At 32.2% G+C, this 16784-nt stretch overlaps 1 protein-coding gene across 12 annotated transcripts in view; it reads right to left on the bottom strand.

The window, feature by feature from the left end:
• Nucleotides 1–1426: 1426 nt before the first annotated feature.
• The window catches only part of LOC123540363 (sodium channel protein para-like), a 196690-nt gene continuing 181332 nt past the window's right edge, over nucleotides 1427–16784 (bottom strand). For 9 of the 12 annotated variants that reach the window (XM_053546008.1, XM_053546020.1, XM_053546026.1 and 6 more), the window contains 3 exons: nucleotides 16131–16238; nucleotides 10471–10741; nucleotides 1427–8103 (listed from right to left, as the gene is read on the bottom strand). In XM_053546008.1, the coding sequence (XP_053401983.1) occupies nucleotides 6935–8103; nucleotides 10471–10741; nucleotides 16131–16238 (1548 nt within the window). In that variant the 3' untranslated portion in view covers nucleotides 1427–6934. Of the gene's footprint in view, nucleotides 8104–10470; nucleotides 10742–14806; nucleotides 14912–16130; nucleotides 16239–16784 lie in introns of all 12 variants that reach the window. The other 3 variants (XM_053546021.1, XM_053546042.1, XM_053546039.1) reach the window with 1 other exon arrangement.

The raw sequence follows: 16784 nt of genomic DNA, 5'->3' as shown, positions 1-16784 counted from the left end.
TGGAAAATGTGACTTTATTTTCTGCTTGTTCGGATTTTCTTTTGACATATACGCAGTTTTTACAGAATGTTTATATGTATATAAAATGATGTTATCTTAACTTGATTAAGACACTATTTAAGAAGTATAGCATTAAAACGTTGATGTTAAAATGTTCATAATATTACTTTATCGACATTCTTGTCTTTTTTTTCAGGAGAGAAGACCTTTTAAGGTTTCTAAAACGTATATATTTATAAAGGAGTGAGGTTCGAACAGGGCCACGACGGCTTACAAAAAAATGTTAATTAACTAGATGCCAAAGGGGTCATATATCGCTCATCTCACAAGTAAGTTTATGAAAAATTCCCTCATTTATGTCGAAGTTTTCTAAACTCAGAAACTTTTCTATTTACATTTTGTGTCAATCTGAAATATAATCGAAGTACTGTTAGTACAGTACTGATGGAAGGTGATTTATGTCAGTTACGTTTATGAAAATAATCCATTCCAAAAATGATACACGCGCTAACAGCGCTTTGATAGTTAGAATCCCAATACATATGGGATTTGATTCGGCTAACCATATCATCAATATGATACTGCGCTTTGGAGATATATACAGTTATGCATTCAAGCCCCCTGTAAAGTAAATAGATGTGAAGTAAAGGCATGCAGCCGATAGTTATTCGTAGTAAATTACTGCGCCATTGGCATATATTCAAAGTATGTTGAACTATTTTTTACTGGCCATGAGTACATGTAAGTTTGTGCTCAAGCCCACGGCTGCCTCAAAGGTGGTGATAGAGTAGTCTGTAACGATAATGACGTCAGAGGTGGTAAATTATTCCACATTGAACTAGATTGTACAGCGGATAGATACGAAATAGTTGTGAGGAAATCTATTCCTGATTAAATTCTGCAGGTTACAAAGAGATGATTTTGGTAAAATCACCTTTCAAAAATACGGCTTCTAACGAGATAACAATTTGAAATATGGTAACTTTGACAAAGCGAATGGCCATATCTCTGATTTTGCCTTCCAAGATCATGTGGCCATACACATTGTATGCATGTTTGTGAAGTTTGCCAAGGAAATGCGATTTCTAATGTGTTGAAAACAGTGAAATGGTAATATTATTAGTTACACTGCTTGTTGGTGACAGGATAGCGCTGTCGAGGAAATCCATATTAATACAAGGCTGATCCTACTGGGGCTCTTTAGGTTATTTTAGGTCGGAGAAAGTGCACATTGTCTTATACATTCTGATAAAGCTTAAAGCATGATGTTTTCTATAAATTAACATTTCAACTGTTGACGGCCGACGAATTGACAGACAAAAACTTGTGAATGAAGGGTAGGCCTAGTAACAATAACCCATCCTTTGGTGAGCTAATCCCTGATATCCTCGGGTCATTTAATAACAATAAAACAACAATGCCTTAATTCCAGTAATGTGTAAAATTTTATTTACAAAAAATCTACATGAACTAAGTTAACCACGGCAATAATTAATAGATTTTTCCTTGGGACAGTCTCAGCGTTCCTTTTATGCGCATGCGCTGGCGTCATTCTGTTCGACGATTATATCGCGCAGGCGCTGTTGCCAATCATATGACGCTAATTTGTAGGTACGCTAAGACTGTGCCCAGTCACACTCAAATTAATAGTGACGTATGCGCAAAATATAGCGGATACTAAAGCAGAGTGAAAGAAAGTGCCCATATTGTAGAAAGGCGAGGAACACGAATGACCTACCTGATTATATTAAAGAGATACTTCATTCTTGCATGATACCTTAATGATGAAACATGCTGACATTAATAATATTATAGAAAACACATTTCCATTTTCTCACTTTGAATTTAAAAGTTGTACTCGTAAAAGGTAAGAATAAATTAACTGCGTAAGTGTTTTGTAAGCATTTTGTTTCGAAGAAAAATTTCGAAACAACAAAAAGGTTATGTTGAAAAAATGGGCTTCTGTATGTTAAATAGAACAAAACAAACATGGCTTTTATTTTATCAAGGTATTTAAAGTATTTGATGGTTATTTATATCTTTGTTAACATAAATCCTGATTAAGATAATTGTAAAACACACTTCTGTGATAATTATTGACTATACGACAACATTACTCCGAGGCGAAAGCTTCCACGCCCATTCAATATAGGCGGACGAAAACGCCTTTTTTACATCCTAAAGACGATGACATTATCAATATTTCTAAAGGTAAATCATTCCAGAAATTAAATCTATATTTTTGTTTGTAAATTTAAAAGTTCAGCATATATTTGTAAACATAAATAATGGAGCGACGGGCGTTTTCGTTCGCCTACACATGTTAAACAAACGTAGAAGTGCCTTGGAGTAATTCTGTCCGTGTGACAATATACATGTGATGTACAATTTAATATAGGTATGTATTGTAAAAGGCAAAAATATATTATAGTAGAATTGTATAATTATAAACATACAGCCGTATGCATATAATTAATATATATTCTTATACATTTGCAAGAAGCTTGTTTAGAATTAACAGTAACACAGATTTAAACTAAACTGATTTCAAATATTTAAACTTATTTATTGATGAAAAAATCCACGAAGATTTAAAGCAAGATATGCTAAGAGTAAGGAGCTCATTTTATAATTATGCTTCCCATACTTTGTTACAAAGTGAACAGTTCTGTCCTTCGAAGGTACTGTTTTACTTATATCAGCCGAACATTATACGTTATATAGTATAACATAGTTCTGACAACAGGGAATACGAAGGCTCTCATTTCTGCTTTTATGCAAAATCCGGCATGTCAAGTATTAAGAAAAGTTCAAATGATTTCTTTTCGTTCCTGGCCGAAACATTTAGCTAGTAATAACATGAAATGAAATATGCTTTGACATCCAAATTAGCAAGGGTTTATTTTGCTGGCTAAATTTGCCATGCCTTTTCTTACGAGACTTCACTATGCAACAAAGTATGAAACACCTTCTTGTAATAAGTCTTAACACTCATACACACATACACGTATAGAGAGAAAAAACACATTAATATCACATTTTATCAAATATGGAATAAAAATGATTGAATTAATAAAATTTGAGCATAATTTGAAAATTGCAGAATGAACGCAATAGTTAACACGTAATACATTCATAGAACATATGGCACAACATAATCTCTCAAACACAACGACACAATATTCTGATAGTTTTAACAACACAAAAGCAAGCCTCGCTCTCTTTGGTGTCAGGTAGAACTTTCTGTTTTTTCATTGATCGCATACGTGAGTCTGCGCACGTGTAAATCACTTGGAAAATCCTGAGTCTGTCTGAATGTTGATCACAATTATTCGTATTCCAAATATCTAAGCCACTAACCTTTAGGAATTTATCATTTAATTAATTCTTCTAGTACATGCATATCTAATGGAGTCAACTATGACCAGTTAAGGTCAAAGAAACTCTACTGGCCTATTTAATGGCGTTAATTATGACCAATTAAGGCCATAAAGTGTATAGGTGGCTGCATGTTTTAAACTGTAGCTTTTTGTTGGACTGTTGTCCCTGTTTTTCTTTCACATTTTTTTTTCAAACCATCACTGATTGGTGTGGTAAAGAACAAGTCAAATTAACGTATCCCAATCTGGTTTTCAGTATTTGTTTATGCACCACATACATTCTTCACATTATTACCCGAAGAAAAAAAGGCATCGTATAAGAGAAAGGATGAGCTAGGTATGAAGAATGAAAAATCAGAAACACAGGGACAGAAAAGAAATTGGAAGAACTCAAGAACTGAAACTATCAAAAACATAAATGTGTGTGTGTGTCAGTTCGTATAAGAATTATTAGTTATAAGAATGAATTAGCACGTCATTTCTCATGTTTCTGTACTATTCTAAGGATATCGTGTGTTAAATTTATCTACCAAAACAACGCACATATGGCTGAAAAGAGATAATTTAGATGTTCACATAACGCAAAACCCTTATATCCAAAAAAAGTCATAACTGAGTTATCATACAAAAAAGCGAATTCAACATCTCAAGTTTCATAACAAAAAGTGAATTTAACATTTGAATGATCATGTTCAAAAGGTAAACTCCATATTTGAACCACCATATCTAAAAGTGAATTAAATATTTGAATCATCATATCCAAAGTGAATCATCATATCTAAAAGCGAATTCAACACATTAAGTTTCATATAAAAAAGCGAATTCAACATCTGAAACATCATGTCCAAAAAGTGAATTTCATATATGAACACTAATATCCAAAAGTGAATTATCATATCTCAAAGCGGATTTAACACTTTAAGCTTCATATCAGACAAAGAATTTGACATGGGAATGATCATATCCGTAAAGTGACTTTATCTGAACCATCATATCCAGAAGTGAATTTAATATTTTAACCATCTTATCCAAAAGTTAATATTCATATCTAATGTGAATTAGAAAACTAAACCGTCTTACCGAAAACTGAATATAATATTCGCATTACATATAATAGTGTATTAAACATTTCCATAGTGATATCAAATTAATAAAGTAAAAAAATAATTAAAGATATCTAAGAATAAGTAATTAGATTTTGCAAATGTAATATTTGCTAGATGAGTACTACGTCAGAGAAGAGGGTAATTTGATTGTACAACATGACACCAGCCGAGACACGATGATAATTTTGTAATGACATGATGCTTATGAAGTAATGATCGTATCTGAACAATGACATTAGCAAATTAATGAGATGATACGTTTATTCATCAAACAATGATAAAAACTGATGTAAATGACTGGTTGAAATGCCCGTCTCGGGACAAAAACACAGTAAGCCACAATTAACATTTAAATATATTTCAGATACACGTATTACATTCAGCCCGTAAATATGCCATCAATAAAATATATTACATAATATGTAAAAAGACTTTATTTTTAAGTTTTAACGCATTCGCTTTGATTTATTTGAAGTTTACTTATTCTTATCTTTAACATGTACTTGGTGATACAACCTCTACTAGGGAGTTGCAAGTAGAAAACATGCTTTTCTGTCAGTTTAACTTATACTTATTGATAGGCACACAAAATAATGGAGGTAAGTTTTACATCTGGCTTGGTATTAGAAGTAAAATGGTTATTATAAAGTGTCCAACTCTATATTATTTCTTTTGACATTTTCTACATTTGTTATCGATGAATAGAACACATGTTTTTCTATGAATATATGTTTAAAAACCAGTTATATGTTTTAGTGTCGTGTTTCAAGCGTAAAGTTCAGACTTTCGAACCACATACTTGTTATGACAAAAATAAAACATAGAGGACACTCATAACCAGTGCCATAAAAGATTATGAAATGGTGTATGGAATATTTGTAGCAGACAATGTTTACAATTCCTAGAAAGTAACACATTCCATGTTAAATACATGAATAAAATAAAGTCAAACTCGAAGAAAAATCACAGACAGTCTTTGATCCAGTAAGCAATAAAAACATGCTATCAATCATCATACGACAGACAACTGTGCAATGCCGCGAGAATCCTTTATAAGTTGGCATTCCTTACACCCACAATTCCATTTGAAGCGGAAGTGGAAGCACGACAACTCTCTTTAATTAGGAGTTGCAGACTTAGACTCAGAGACGGTTTGAAAGTGTTTGTCAATTTGGCAACGAGGTACTGATTTTGTTGAAACTCAACGTTAGATATGTAGTAAAACTTTTCTTCCAGACTCTCTTACAGATTTATAAATGAAAGTTTAGCAAACGGAATGATGCAATCTTAGGTCCAAGTTTGTTTGAAATTCTGACAATAAACGTCGGGGAATACAATTTCTGTAAAGATACCATTTTTGGCACGACAGATATCTTTAATCACAAGTGGCATTACGGTGGTATACTATGTAAACAGAGTGCATAGATAAAGCCTTTAAACGACAACACAATGTTTCTTTACTACTCATCACATGCGCAAGCTTAGGCGTAGGCATATTGTTTTTCTTGTTTTTTTTTCATACAGATCTAGAAACAACACAGTCAAAGTAGTAGAAGAATGCCAAACTGGCTACATCATTTGAGCCTAAAAAGCTAATACATTCTGGCTATAAGAATTCGTCAGTTAAAATTTAACAATCATATAAACATATACACAATACAATATAAAACTTAACATATGTTATTGCCGTGCAAAATTTAGCAAGTAAAAACCAAATAACAAGAGGTAAAGTTAACATATACACATAATTCTTACAACCCACCAATCAACAGACAAGTTTACTAACGCAAAAATGGCTTATTTATATTGCATCGTCTTAAATGGATATCAATGAGATAATGGAATAAGTTGGTGTTGATGTCGAGTTGTGTTTTACATAACATTTAACATAATATATACTTGAAAATATAAAAGCCCTGGACACAAACAATATTTCTACTTTGTGATTATTACATGTGCTTACTTGTTCTTACAGCTATAGTCATGAAAAACATACCATAATCAGTAAAGCATTCTGTATTGACGTATTGTTATAAAACAATGTATAAATCTGAACGTTATTTTGATAGTTCCTGGTAAATGTGTGTAAATACTCAATGTACTGTTTTAGTTACACACTATAACATAGACGTCATCATCGTATTATTTTTAAAGCGGTATAAATAAAAATCAAACAATATCAGAGCTTTTACAGCTATTCAGTTTCGTACTAAATACATCTTAAGTCATTTGATGCCATTCAAATTTTTATTTACGTTACTACTATCATTGTAATCACATTTTTGTTGCATTTTTATGAATAAACAGACTTTATATTAATCGTTGTGTGAAAAACACCCTGTCAGGAACCTCTTCCACATCAGCATTTGAATTAATATCACAATGTACCTTACTACTCTTTTCAAAAAAGAAATAAGTATAATATGAGTTTCAACGTTTCACCAGTTGTCATGCAACAACGTCACTATCTGGTTTTAAGTCTACTTCAACAATTGTATGATCAGATTCACCTCTATCAAAATTTTCATTACTGTCTTTATCCTTTTCCTTCTCTTTATCTTTTTCTTCTGATTCTTTGCTTGGAATATCTTGCATTTCTATAATTTCATTTCCTTGATGTCTTTCAACGTTTAAATTACTTTCAGTATTATCACCAGCAATGTCAATGGCAACATCATAAGGTGGTGGGTCTGGGAAGCCTCCGTGAGCTGCACGATAATTTCGATACGCCTTTTGGATAATTCTTGCAGCGTAATGTTCCTTTTGTCTCAGCAATGTACTACTTATAACTTCGTATTCAATCTTTTTCTTATCTCCAGCTTCCTCCGCGGGAATGTCACCCGTATCTGAAGTCCCGAGGAAATTTTTTGTCAGAGCATCTAAAATGTCACGACAAAAGCACAAATCTCCTTCGTAAATTGGTATATCTAATTTCACCAATAAAAAGTAGTTTGGTTTTGGAAGCTGCAATGGTTCATCTAAATAGTCAACAAAATCGGATAATTTCTCCAGTGGAATATATTGCGTTGCATCCGGATCGTATTTTTCCCATTTTTCATAATACATGTCAAAGTCTTCCGGAGTTAAACCTTGCTGAACATCTTCAGTTGCTTGACTGAAATTCTCCAGAATGACAGCTATATACATGTTCACTACAACTAGAAAACTTATAACGAGATACGTGATAAGATACAACACTGCTAATGGATAGTTTCCACATGTGTTTTTCCCTTCTTCATCCTTTTTCGTGCAATCCTCGGTATTCATCAAACCATCTAAAACACCATCCCATCCCGCGGATGTGCACATTTGAAACAGCGTAATTATACTTTTGAAAAATGTTTGAAAGTTAAAAACATCGTCCAAACCAGCGTATGGTACATGAACATCCTTGAAGAAATTCATACCAAATACAGCATAGATGAATAGTACGAGGAACAACAATAAACCAATGTTAAACAAAGCTGGCAGTGATACGGCGAGCGAAAAAAGCAAAGTTCGAATCCCCTTAGCTGACTTTACCAAACGTAGCACTCTGCCAACCCGGAAGACACGAACGACTCGAAGTAAGGTAGGAGAAACTAGAAATTCTTCTAAGTACCCTCCAAGCGCTAAACCTGCAATCGAAAGAAAGACAAGTGTAAAAGTGGTATTTCATAATATTTTTTACAACATATATACTTGGTTTTATGATTATGCCTTGAATTCCGGTAAATAAAGTAAGTTTTAACAGATATTGTCAAACACGAAACTTAGGTTTTATATAGTTGATCGAAGACAGTTTAAAACATATATACAACTGATCCTAAAATGAACGGTTTAAATAGGTGTAATTTGTTAGTATATCAACAATGTATATGGTTAATAACTTGACGTTTCTTTGGTGAAAATTCTAAAAAGATAACAGATGTCCATTTGACGAAAACTTCATAATTGCACACACTGTATTTGTTTTTGTTCTTCAAAACTCTCTCAGCTTATTATAGCATTTTCAGAAAACTGCACGTTGTTGCATTTTTCAATGGAACATGCATTGATCAAAATTCCATATTGTTTAAAATTGTCTAACAAAGTTAATGCATGTATTCGACAAACATTTCTAAACATATATAAAAAATTAATTGCATCATGAACGATACAATTCGTATTTCATTAGCCCTCATATGGACACATATACAATTCTACTAAATTACTATCACATATTTCTTCTGAATGTATCACTACGCTATGCAAATATAATCCAAGAAAACTCTAATCGAGCAATAGATATAACGGCTGGATGTATCCAAGAAAACTTCGATTTTTTTCAGTGAATTGTCAATGGACCTTTTGATTTAAGTCAATTTACAAACAATTAATGCTAAAATAAAAATGCACTTGAAAGCATGCTTACGAAATTAATTTTATATACAGTCTAAAACTTCGCTCGCTCGAACCCCCACGGTCCGTAGAAATTTGATTGAGTCATCGGTAGTTCAAGCCAATCGAATTTCCAGTAGATGCATATATTATTAGGCAGGACTAACCATAGAAATATTTTGCGTGTTTAAAATTAGAAATTTCAGATGTACAATTAGCCCTAATTCTTATATAAATATCATTTCTATCAGACAAGATTTAACCCAGTAAAAATATATGGCACTCAAAGTTTGAAACTAAACGTTAATGCTCCAGATTCTTTAACAAAAACTTACAACAAAAACCTGAAATAATTCAGGACAATTCCCACAAAACGGAATGACATTCTTTAAATCAAAAGTATGTGTTGAATTATCTATATACAGGGAATATAAATAAAGAAATTAATCACGACCAAAAGTCACAAAACTGAAAGGATCTTCAAATAAAACGTTATTAATGTTAGTTAGTAAAAAGGACCGGTAGGATACTCCTATTACATAATTTATTGAGACAGGCGAACAAAATAAAGTGGTAATACACTGCAATTCTCAAAATTCAATGCCGCAATGTCATTGGTTCATTTGTTTAACGGGAATAAAAACAAACGCACACCGGGCTTCATACCGTAAATGCTTAAAGTGTTATTTTTCCAAATAAAGAAATGCAAGGATTTCAATTCATTCTTTAAAAATCATCCACTTACTTGCTGTTTCAGCTGAAATACACGACCTTATGTCATTATTATTTAATACTATGTTTTCATGTAAATTCATTTATTTGGATCTTTCAGATGAATAAATAGGATCTTGAGAAGTTGCTACTTTTAGCTCTGGCTTAAAAGAAAATACTAACCAATTCCTCTAGAATTTTTTTAAAAAAAAGTAAAATATTCATACTTAAACAGTGCATTTTACTATCAATTATGCTTACAGAATGGAACCAGAAATTTTGAAAAAAAAACAACAACAAACTTTTTGAATAGATTCCGAATCATTCAGTTCTACATAGACTGCATGAGTTGCAAAAATGTGGATGAAATACTCATATACAAAGATAATGAAATATTGGATAAGTTAAATGAAAACAAACTACAGAAAGTCAAAGAAAACTGGGTCATTTCTCCGAATATTCTTGTACAAGACATTTTATTTATCAGTTATTGATTTGTTAAAGTTGCAAAAAACTGTTGTCTTAGAACCAGGCAAAGGTACCTGGACTCATATATTGCAACGAATGATTTATTATTACAGTGAGGGATGCAAATATTTCGTTGAATGCACATATATCCTAAGAAAGTTTGGAAGATTTTGTAATTATTTTACAATGGAACAGTTAACATACTTAATTTGGGCAAGACGACATTACAATTTATATATCTCATGCGAACAAGAACGGCGAAAACATTTTCACAATAATATTATAAACATGTCTAATATGGACAAAATGACAATTTTATTATCACACCTTTATTAGTTACGTACCTTATACGGGAAAACGACGACATAAATATTTTCAGTTATACTATTAACATACCTAATATTGACAAAACGACATAAATATTTTCAGTTATACTATTAACATACCTAATATTGACAAAACGACAACTACAAAGTCAAAGACATTCCACGGGATCTTGAAGTAGTATTGTCTAAGGGCAAGGAGTTTCATGACACACTCCGCTGTGAATATGACGATGAAGCTGAAGTTCACCCAGTACAAAGTATCGGTGAAAGTTTCTGTCTGGCCATAATGCTCCATCGTCATGGTCACCATATTGAGCATAATCACAATCATGATAAGAATGTCGAATTTCTGGCTCGTCGTCAGATCAAAAAGGTGATTTGCTGGAAACCACTATAAAGATAGGAACAAAATATATTTTGTCAGTTAAGACATACTGTTTATGATGATTAACTTGGTCAAATATGTAGTCATAATGATGTGCATTGGAATTATTCTAAGCAACATGGTATTTTACAGTAAAATAACGCGGAGTAGAGCGAAAGTGTGAAATTGTCTGTAAACATCTAAATGTATTATTTGCCTTAAAATGTAATATCATTTAATAAATAAAAAAATCTTGGAATCGATAATAGTTAAATGCATAATATTAAAATTCTTACCAAGATAGTGTAAAATATAACAGTTATTGATGCTCTTGTTCTTCTGCTTAATAACAAGACACTATTTTGATATAAGAACGTTTTCGAAAATTGATTTAAAGAAGTTAAGGAAAGTACGTTAAGGTAATATAGATAACAAATAACACAACAGATCAAATTATACCGCAATGAACAAAGGAAGCATGCATGCATGCGCATTCATTATTCCATTTTTCAGGATGTTAGAAAAGCGAGATAAGTAAAATGATTAGTTTTTACAGTGTCACTTCTGTGACTCGTTTCACAGGAGAATTAAGTTAAGTTCATCACAAGTAGCGCTACGACACTGACCACAAGTTTTATGATAAAGCCAAAATCTGTATCCTATTATGCATTGACATTGTATCATAAAGGAACGAAAGCAAAGGTATTACGTTATATTTTGAAAAGGCCTTACAACGTTGCCTTTAGGATATGAGAATCACACAATAATGCAAGAAGGGTAGCACAAGTATTATTATGACAATGACTACATATTTATCTATACATAAGAATTATAGTTACCACACGTGGTATCACAGGGTAGCCAAATTTTACGCAATAATGTCAGAAAGGCTATCGGAACTAGCCATGCGACAGTTGCAAATTTTTAAGAAGCAAGATCTTATGAAATCATGCCAAAAGATTATTAGACAGGGTCTTATAAAATTTCAGGTGTCACGGAAGAACAAACATATTACACAACGATTCAAGAATGATTATCGCATATATAAGAGCAAAAGAAATGTTCATGGAAATAGCAAGATTTAAAGTAAAATCGTCACCCAAATCCTTACATTATTGAAACACTTCATAGAAAACACAAACGATTAGGCCATAATATTAATATAGAATATCAATAATAGCAGGCTCCGTGGATGAACGAAGATACTACGTAATAAAGTCTCAACTAATCAAATAACAGTCTTACAAAAATGTCAAGTTTCACAGGACAAAAGCAGACATATTAGAAAAGGGGTAGTAAGTTTTGCCTACTGAAACAAGACACATTACAGAAGAACTTTAACGATGTCTGATAACGTAAAAATGGACTTCATAAAAAGGTTTATGATTAAAATAAGTTGAATCTGCATAAAATTGCTAAAAAAAATCTACAGAATAATGTCAAGGGATACTCACTTGCAACCATACAATAAAGATACGTTCCAGGATATTTAAGAAATAATGTATTCCAAATAGTAATTTGTCGTTGAAGGCCATTGGAGTTCAGATTCAAGAAATTGTATCACGCAACCCGAATTATATAATGATACGCATCTGGACGACAAAACAGTAATTTTGTTCGAAAGCAAATCACTGTTTGAGAAAAATTATTTCAACACAAAGCTTCAATTTCCATTGTTTGATAGGAAAATTAATCGAGTCGTATAAGAAAAAAGATATTGTACCCTTAATGGCCATCCGTTTGATTATGTTTTTTTTTTGCATATGCTGATTTCGGCATTTTGCTGTTGTTAGGAAAACTATATATTTACAACCGCTCAACGTTTTTTTTGCATATGCTGATTTCGGCATTTTGCTTTTGTTAGGAAAACTATATATTTACAACCGCTCAAGAAAGTCGAAAATGTAGGTGGTAGGTGTAATACCAAATTGCATGGAAACGGCCAATTGCCAATACAGGTCCAGCACATTGATAAACGAGAGTTCAAAAGGAAGTAGGCTTTTTCAAAAAGGGTAATTTCGAAAAAGAGCCATGATGCCAGAGTCTTTTTTAAATGGGTCACCTTATCCTTACAACCAATATCATCGTAGAACTACTGGCTTACTTAAAAAAAGTAATCAAATTGGTATTAAGCAGTCAACCCATTAAAAAACAACAACATATTATGGCTGGTGGAATCAGGTGTGCTGCTTAAAACCAGCTGAAATTAAAATAAAATGTCAATTTTAGGAAGTGAGCTAAATGGCTGTATATGGTAACTGGCTATCGCTTAGGCATGTTCAAATGTGGTAACTGTTTTAGCTCGTTCCACACCGACACCAATCTTCTAGCATGTACCTACACATCAATTTCATAAAAAAGATAAATAAACGAAACTGCGCCCCTAAGGAATAAATAAGATTCATGTCTGTATACCTTGGGTACTTCCACTCAAGAAATCACATATGCAGCACTATGTTAAAGAAAAAGGCCAGGGAACATCAATTTTGTAAAAGTTTTGTTACCAGTTCTATCAATGTCAGATTTAGGTCAGACTTTTTATGTTAATATGATTTGTTTTGCTGTGCAAATTTTACACAGATACAATTCAGTTTATGAAGTGGGCACAGTTACTATTTTATAGTTTTATAAAGAAAGGAGATACGAAAGAGGTGTACGTATTCGTAGGAAGGTTGTTACAGTATTTTTTATACTGGAAAACGATGCAACTGCTGAAGGCAAAGTTTGCCGAATTTAAAACGGCCAGTAATGATAAATGAATTCAAAGTAAAATTGTTCATACATATATAAAAGAAAAATATTCTGTGTAAAAATAAAATAATACGCCTATTCCAAGTAACAAGGCTTTGTAGTAAGAAAGCGTGTAAGATAATGTGATTATATATAATTTAAGTGCTAAAAGTGAGATAAAAAAGTGTGCAAGTATTGGTATAAGAAAACATACTTGTTCTTTACAAAACAGTACCTTCACAAATCAGGGATTCTTACGGCATAGAAATTTATTGAGAAAAAATCTGGGAAAAGGTAAAAAGATTTAAGGGGTCAGGCGCATGCGCATCGGGTGCATCCCATCAGGTATCACTCGGACTTGAATTTTTACTGGGCACGGAGATAGGCTTTCGAACAAGTGTGTTTTATTCCTATAACGGATGTTTTTTAATGCACAATTCCAAATACATTTCTTAATAGTAGCTTGTGAAATGGGAATCTTTGGACCGTTTACCTTTTTATAGGTTTCTATGAGGTAATGAACTTAAATACGGAATTTTTGAAATATTTTACATGTGTCGTTAAAACGAAATATATCTTTTACAATGAAAATACCTTATATGTAAAATTGAGGGAAATAGAACTAAGTTCTAGCTAAAACAAACTACAAGGATATAAATATATATTTAAAAAGAAATATTTAATGTAAACTAAACTATTGTACACAGATCTATCCTGCTACTTTATCAAGAAAACATATTCGGAACATTTGTGCAGTATTAGAACATCGGTACAGGTCTTTATAATTCTTCCTGCATATAATTGTATTAAGAGCATAAAGCTCAACCAGACAGAATCTTGTATAGGCGTATTCTAAAAAAAAAGTCACCAAGGCAGAATATTAAATGAATGTCTTTGGAATACTATCTTCTTACATAAATTTAGTTTTTGTTCAATGCGATTAAAACAATATTTTTAAATTTTATAATATACTTACAACGTTAAGTTGTAAATTCTATAAAAAAGCGTTTATTACTCCGTTTTAGAATAACAGTCATAATTTTAACCGCCTAAATGTACATCGGTTTCAAAAACATGTTTTACTTATCATCAGTAGAATATCATATTTATCTACATTTTTTTCTGAGTGAAATAAACAGTTCATTGACCGAAAAACAGAAGTAATGTTCAGTTCTGAAGGCTGAATGTTAGTTTCGTTTTATGTGTAAAACGAATAAATTTCCTTTTTACTTCATGACATATCAATTTTATTTACCGAAATATCATTATGTTGGCGCGGTTCAATTATTCATATTTTCATTTTATTGCAGGAAGAATTATTGAAAGAAAAAAGAATGATGTGGTCTGAAGGGGCAAACTAACAGTTGGTCTAGGTATAGCTTTCTGGGGACTTTTTGACTGCATCCGCTTCATGGCATTGTAGTATTTTTTCTGATCTTCTGTCATGAACATTTCTAGAGAACCGGCCTGAAGTAGTAAGATATATAAGCGTGTACATTCCAGGACAAAGTAAATGATCTTCACTAACATTATGATACGAAAGCTGATCACTGGCATGAATGACTTGGACAGCTCCACCACCTACAAATAAAAGCTCGTTGAAAGAACACAAACTCTCTGCAATGCAAAACACAGGACATACACGCAACAACAGATATAGTAGTGTTTATGACTCAAACTAACATTTTGTTTTAACAATGCTCTTTTATACAGGTTTTAAAGAAATGGTCAATTACTTTTTAAATACCAAATATTAAACATTTCAGTCTCTACTTTATTTTTATGTTACAGAAATCGCGGAACACTAAAAATGTTCTTTACAACACGTCCAAAATCATAGAATAACTATTTAGAAAAGACAAGTATGCCTACTTGACTTGTTTGAGCCATAAAATTCTGTTTTTGGATTGCCCATGACTTCAATTAATAGCATTCCTATTAAGCTGACACAGCAATAGTAGTCAGATAATCTGAAAGCACTTCTACTGTCTACTGCACTGGAAAGTATGATAAACATAATAGCATAACAAGAAGACATGAGCTATACCAAAGGAACAAACACATATATTTACATGGCTTTCAATACAAGTACCAGGAAAACTCACACGCCTTGTAAAACACTAGGAAAAGCCTGACAATACTGTAATTATACCAATATCACCCCATGTCCCAATTATCAACTCACACATACTGTAATTATACTAATATGACCCCAAGCCCCAATTATCAGCTCACACATTAGTTGCTATTAGTTGCGGACTAGATTACAGTATCGGCATAATACATGAAAGACACAGCAGGTACATTTTTGTTTCCCTTTGTTATTGTACTTATTTCTATAAACATTCGTTCAACTATTTATTTTATTTTGAGTAGACCATGTTTATTTTGCTAAAAATGTACCGATTTTAAGATAACTTGTGATATATGTATCAAACGAGATGTTATGTAAATCATTCTTTTAGTTTATGAATCTACTGTAGTGCTCATTAAAGATTATAACGTAAATGGAGGTGTATATTTCAGAAAAAGAAAATGTTATATTATATACTGAAACTTGCAAAATTTAAAAGGAATCAAAAATGACCGACAATATACAAAGACGACAACCATTAGAAAAGCGCCATCCACAATAGATATGCCAGGATTTAGTAAGACAAAACAGATAGTCGCGGCTTAGACTGACGTTAGGACGTGGAATGGCCTTTATTGGACTTCTGGCCTGCATTCTCTTCATCGCCTTGTAATACTTTTTCTGATCTTCTGTCATGAACATTTCCAATGAACCACCTGCCTGATAAATCAAGAATGAATGAAACAATCAAATATTAGTGTTATGATTCTTGCACCATGATCGGATTTTGTCTTTGCTGCTGCTGTTTCCTAAAACTTGAATGAATTTCCAGTAGTTTATTTGTTAAGTCTTATAATAGTATTTTTAAACCTACTTGTTATTATTAAGGTAATACTGAAAAAAAGTGTATTGAAAAAGTATACCTCATTTTCTTCTAAAACGAAAAACCTTTCCTCGTTTATACCGTGCATATAGTGAATGTATTGTAGAATAAATTTTAAAGTGCCACTGGTCGGCATTGCATTGCGAAGGACATACCATCAGTTTAAAATCGAGAATTTTTACTGTTATATCTTCCTCATTACTAATTAAAACCATAAAACCTACATTCAATTGCTATATCAGGTCAAAAACATTGGTTTCTTACACCACAAATTCAATACACTACCGTACACATTCAATGACATTAAAACTATCCTATAATAGCTTTGAATAAGCCTACCATAAATATTGTTTGTTTTGTTTGATTTAACGTCGCACCGACAC

Source organism: Mercenaria mercenaria, chromosome 1, assembly GCF_021730395.1.
Source record: "Mercenaria mercenaria strain notata chromosome 1, MADL_Memer_1, whole genome shotgun sequence".
NCBI classification, from domain to species: domain Eukaryota; kingdom Metazoa; phylum Mollusca; class Bivalvia; order Venerida; family Veneridae; genus Mercenaria; species Mercenaria mercenaria.
This window is presented reverse-complemented; position numbering and strand designations above follow the sequence as displayed.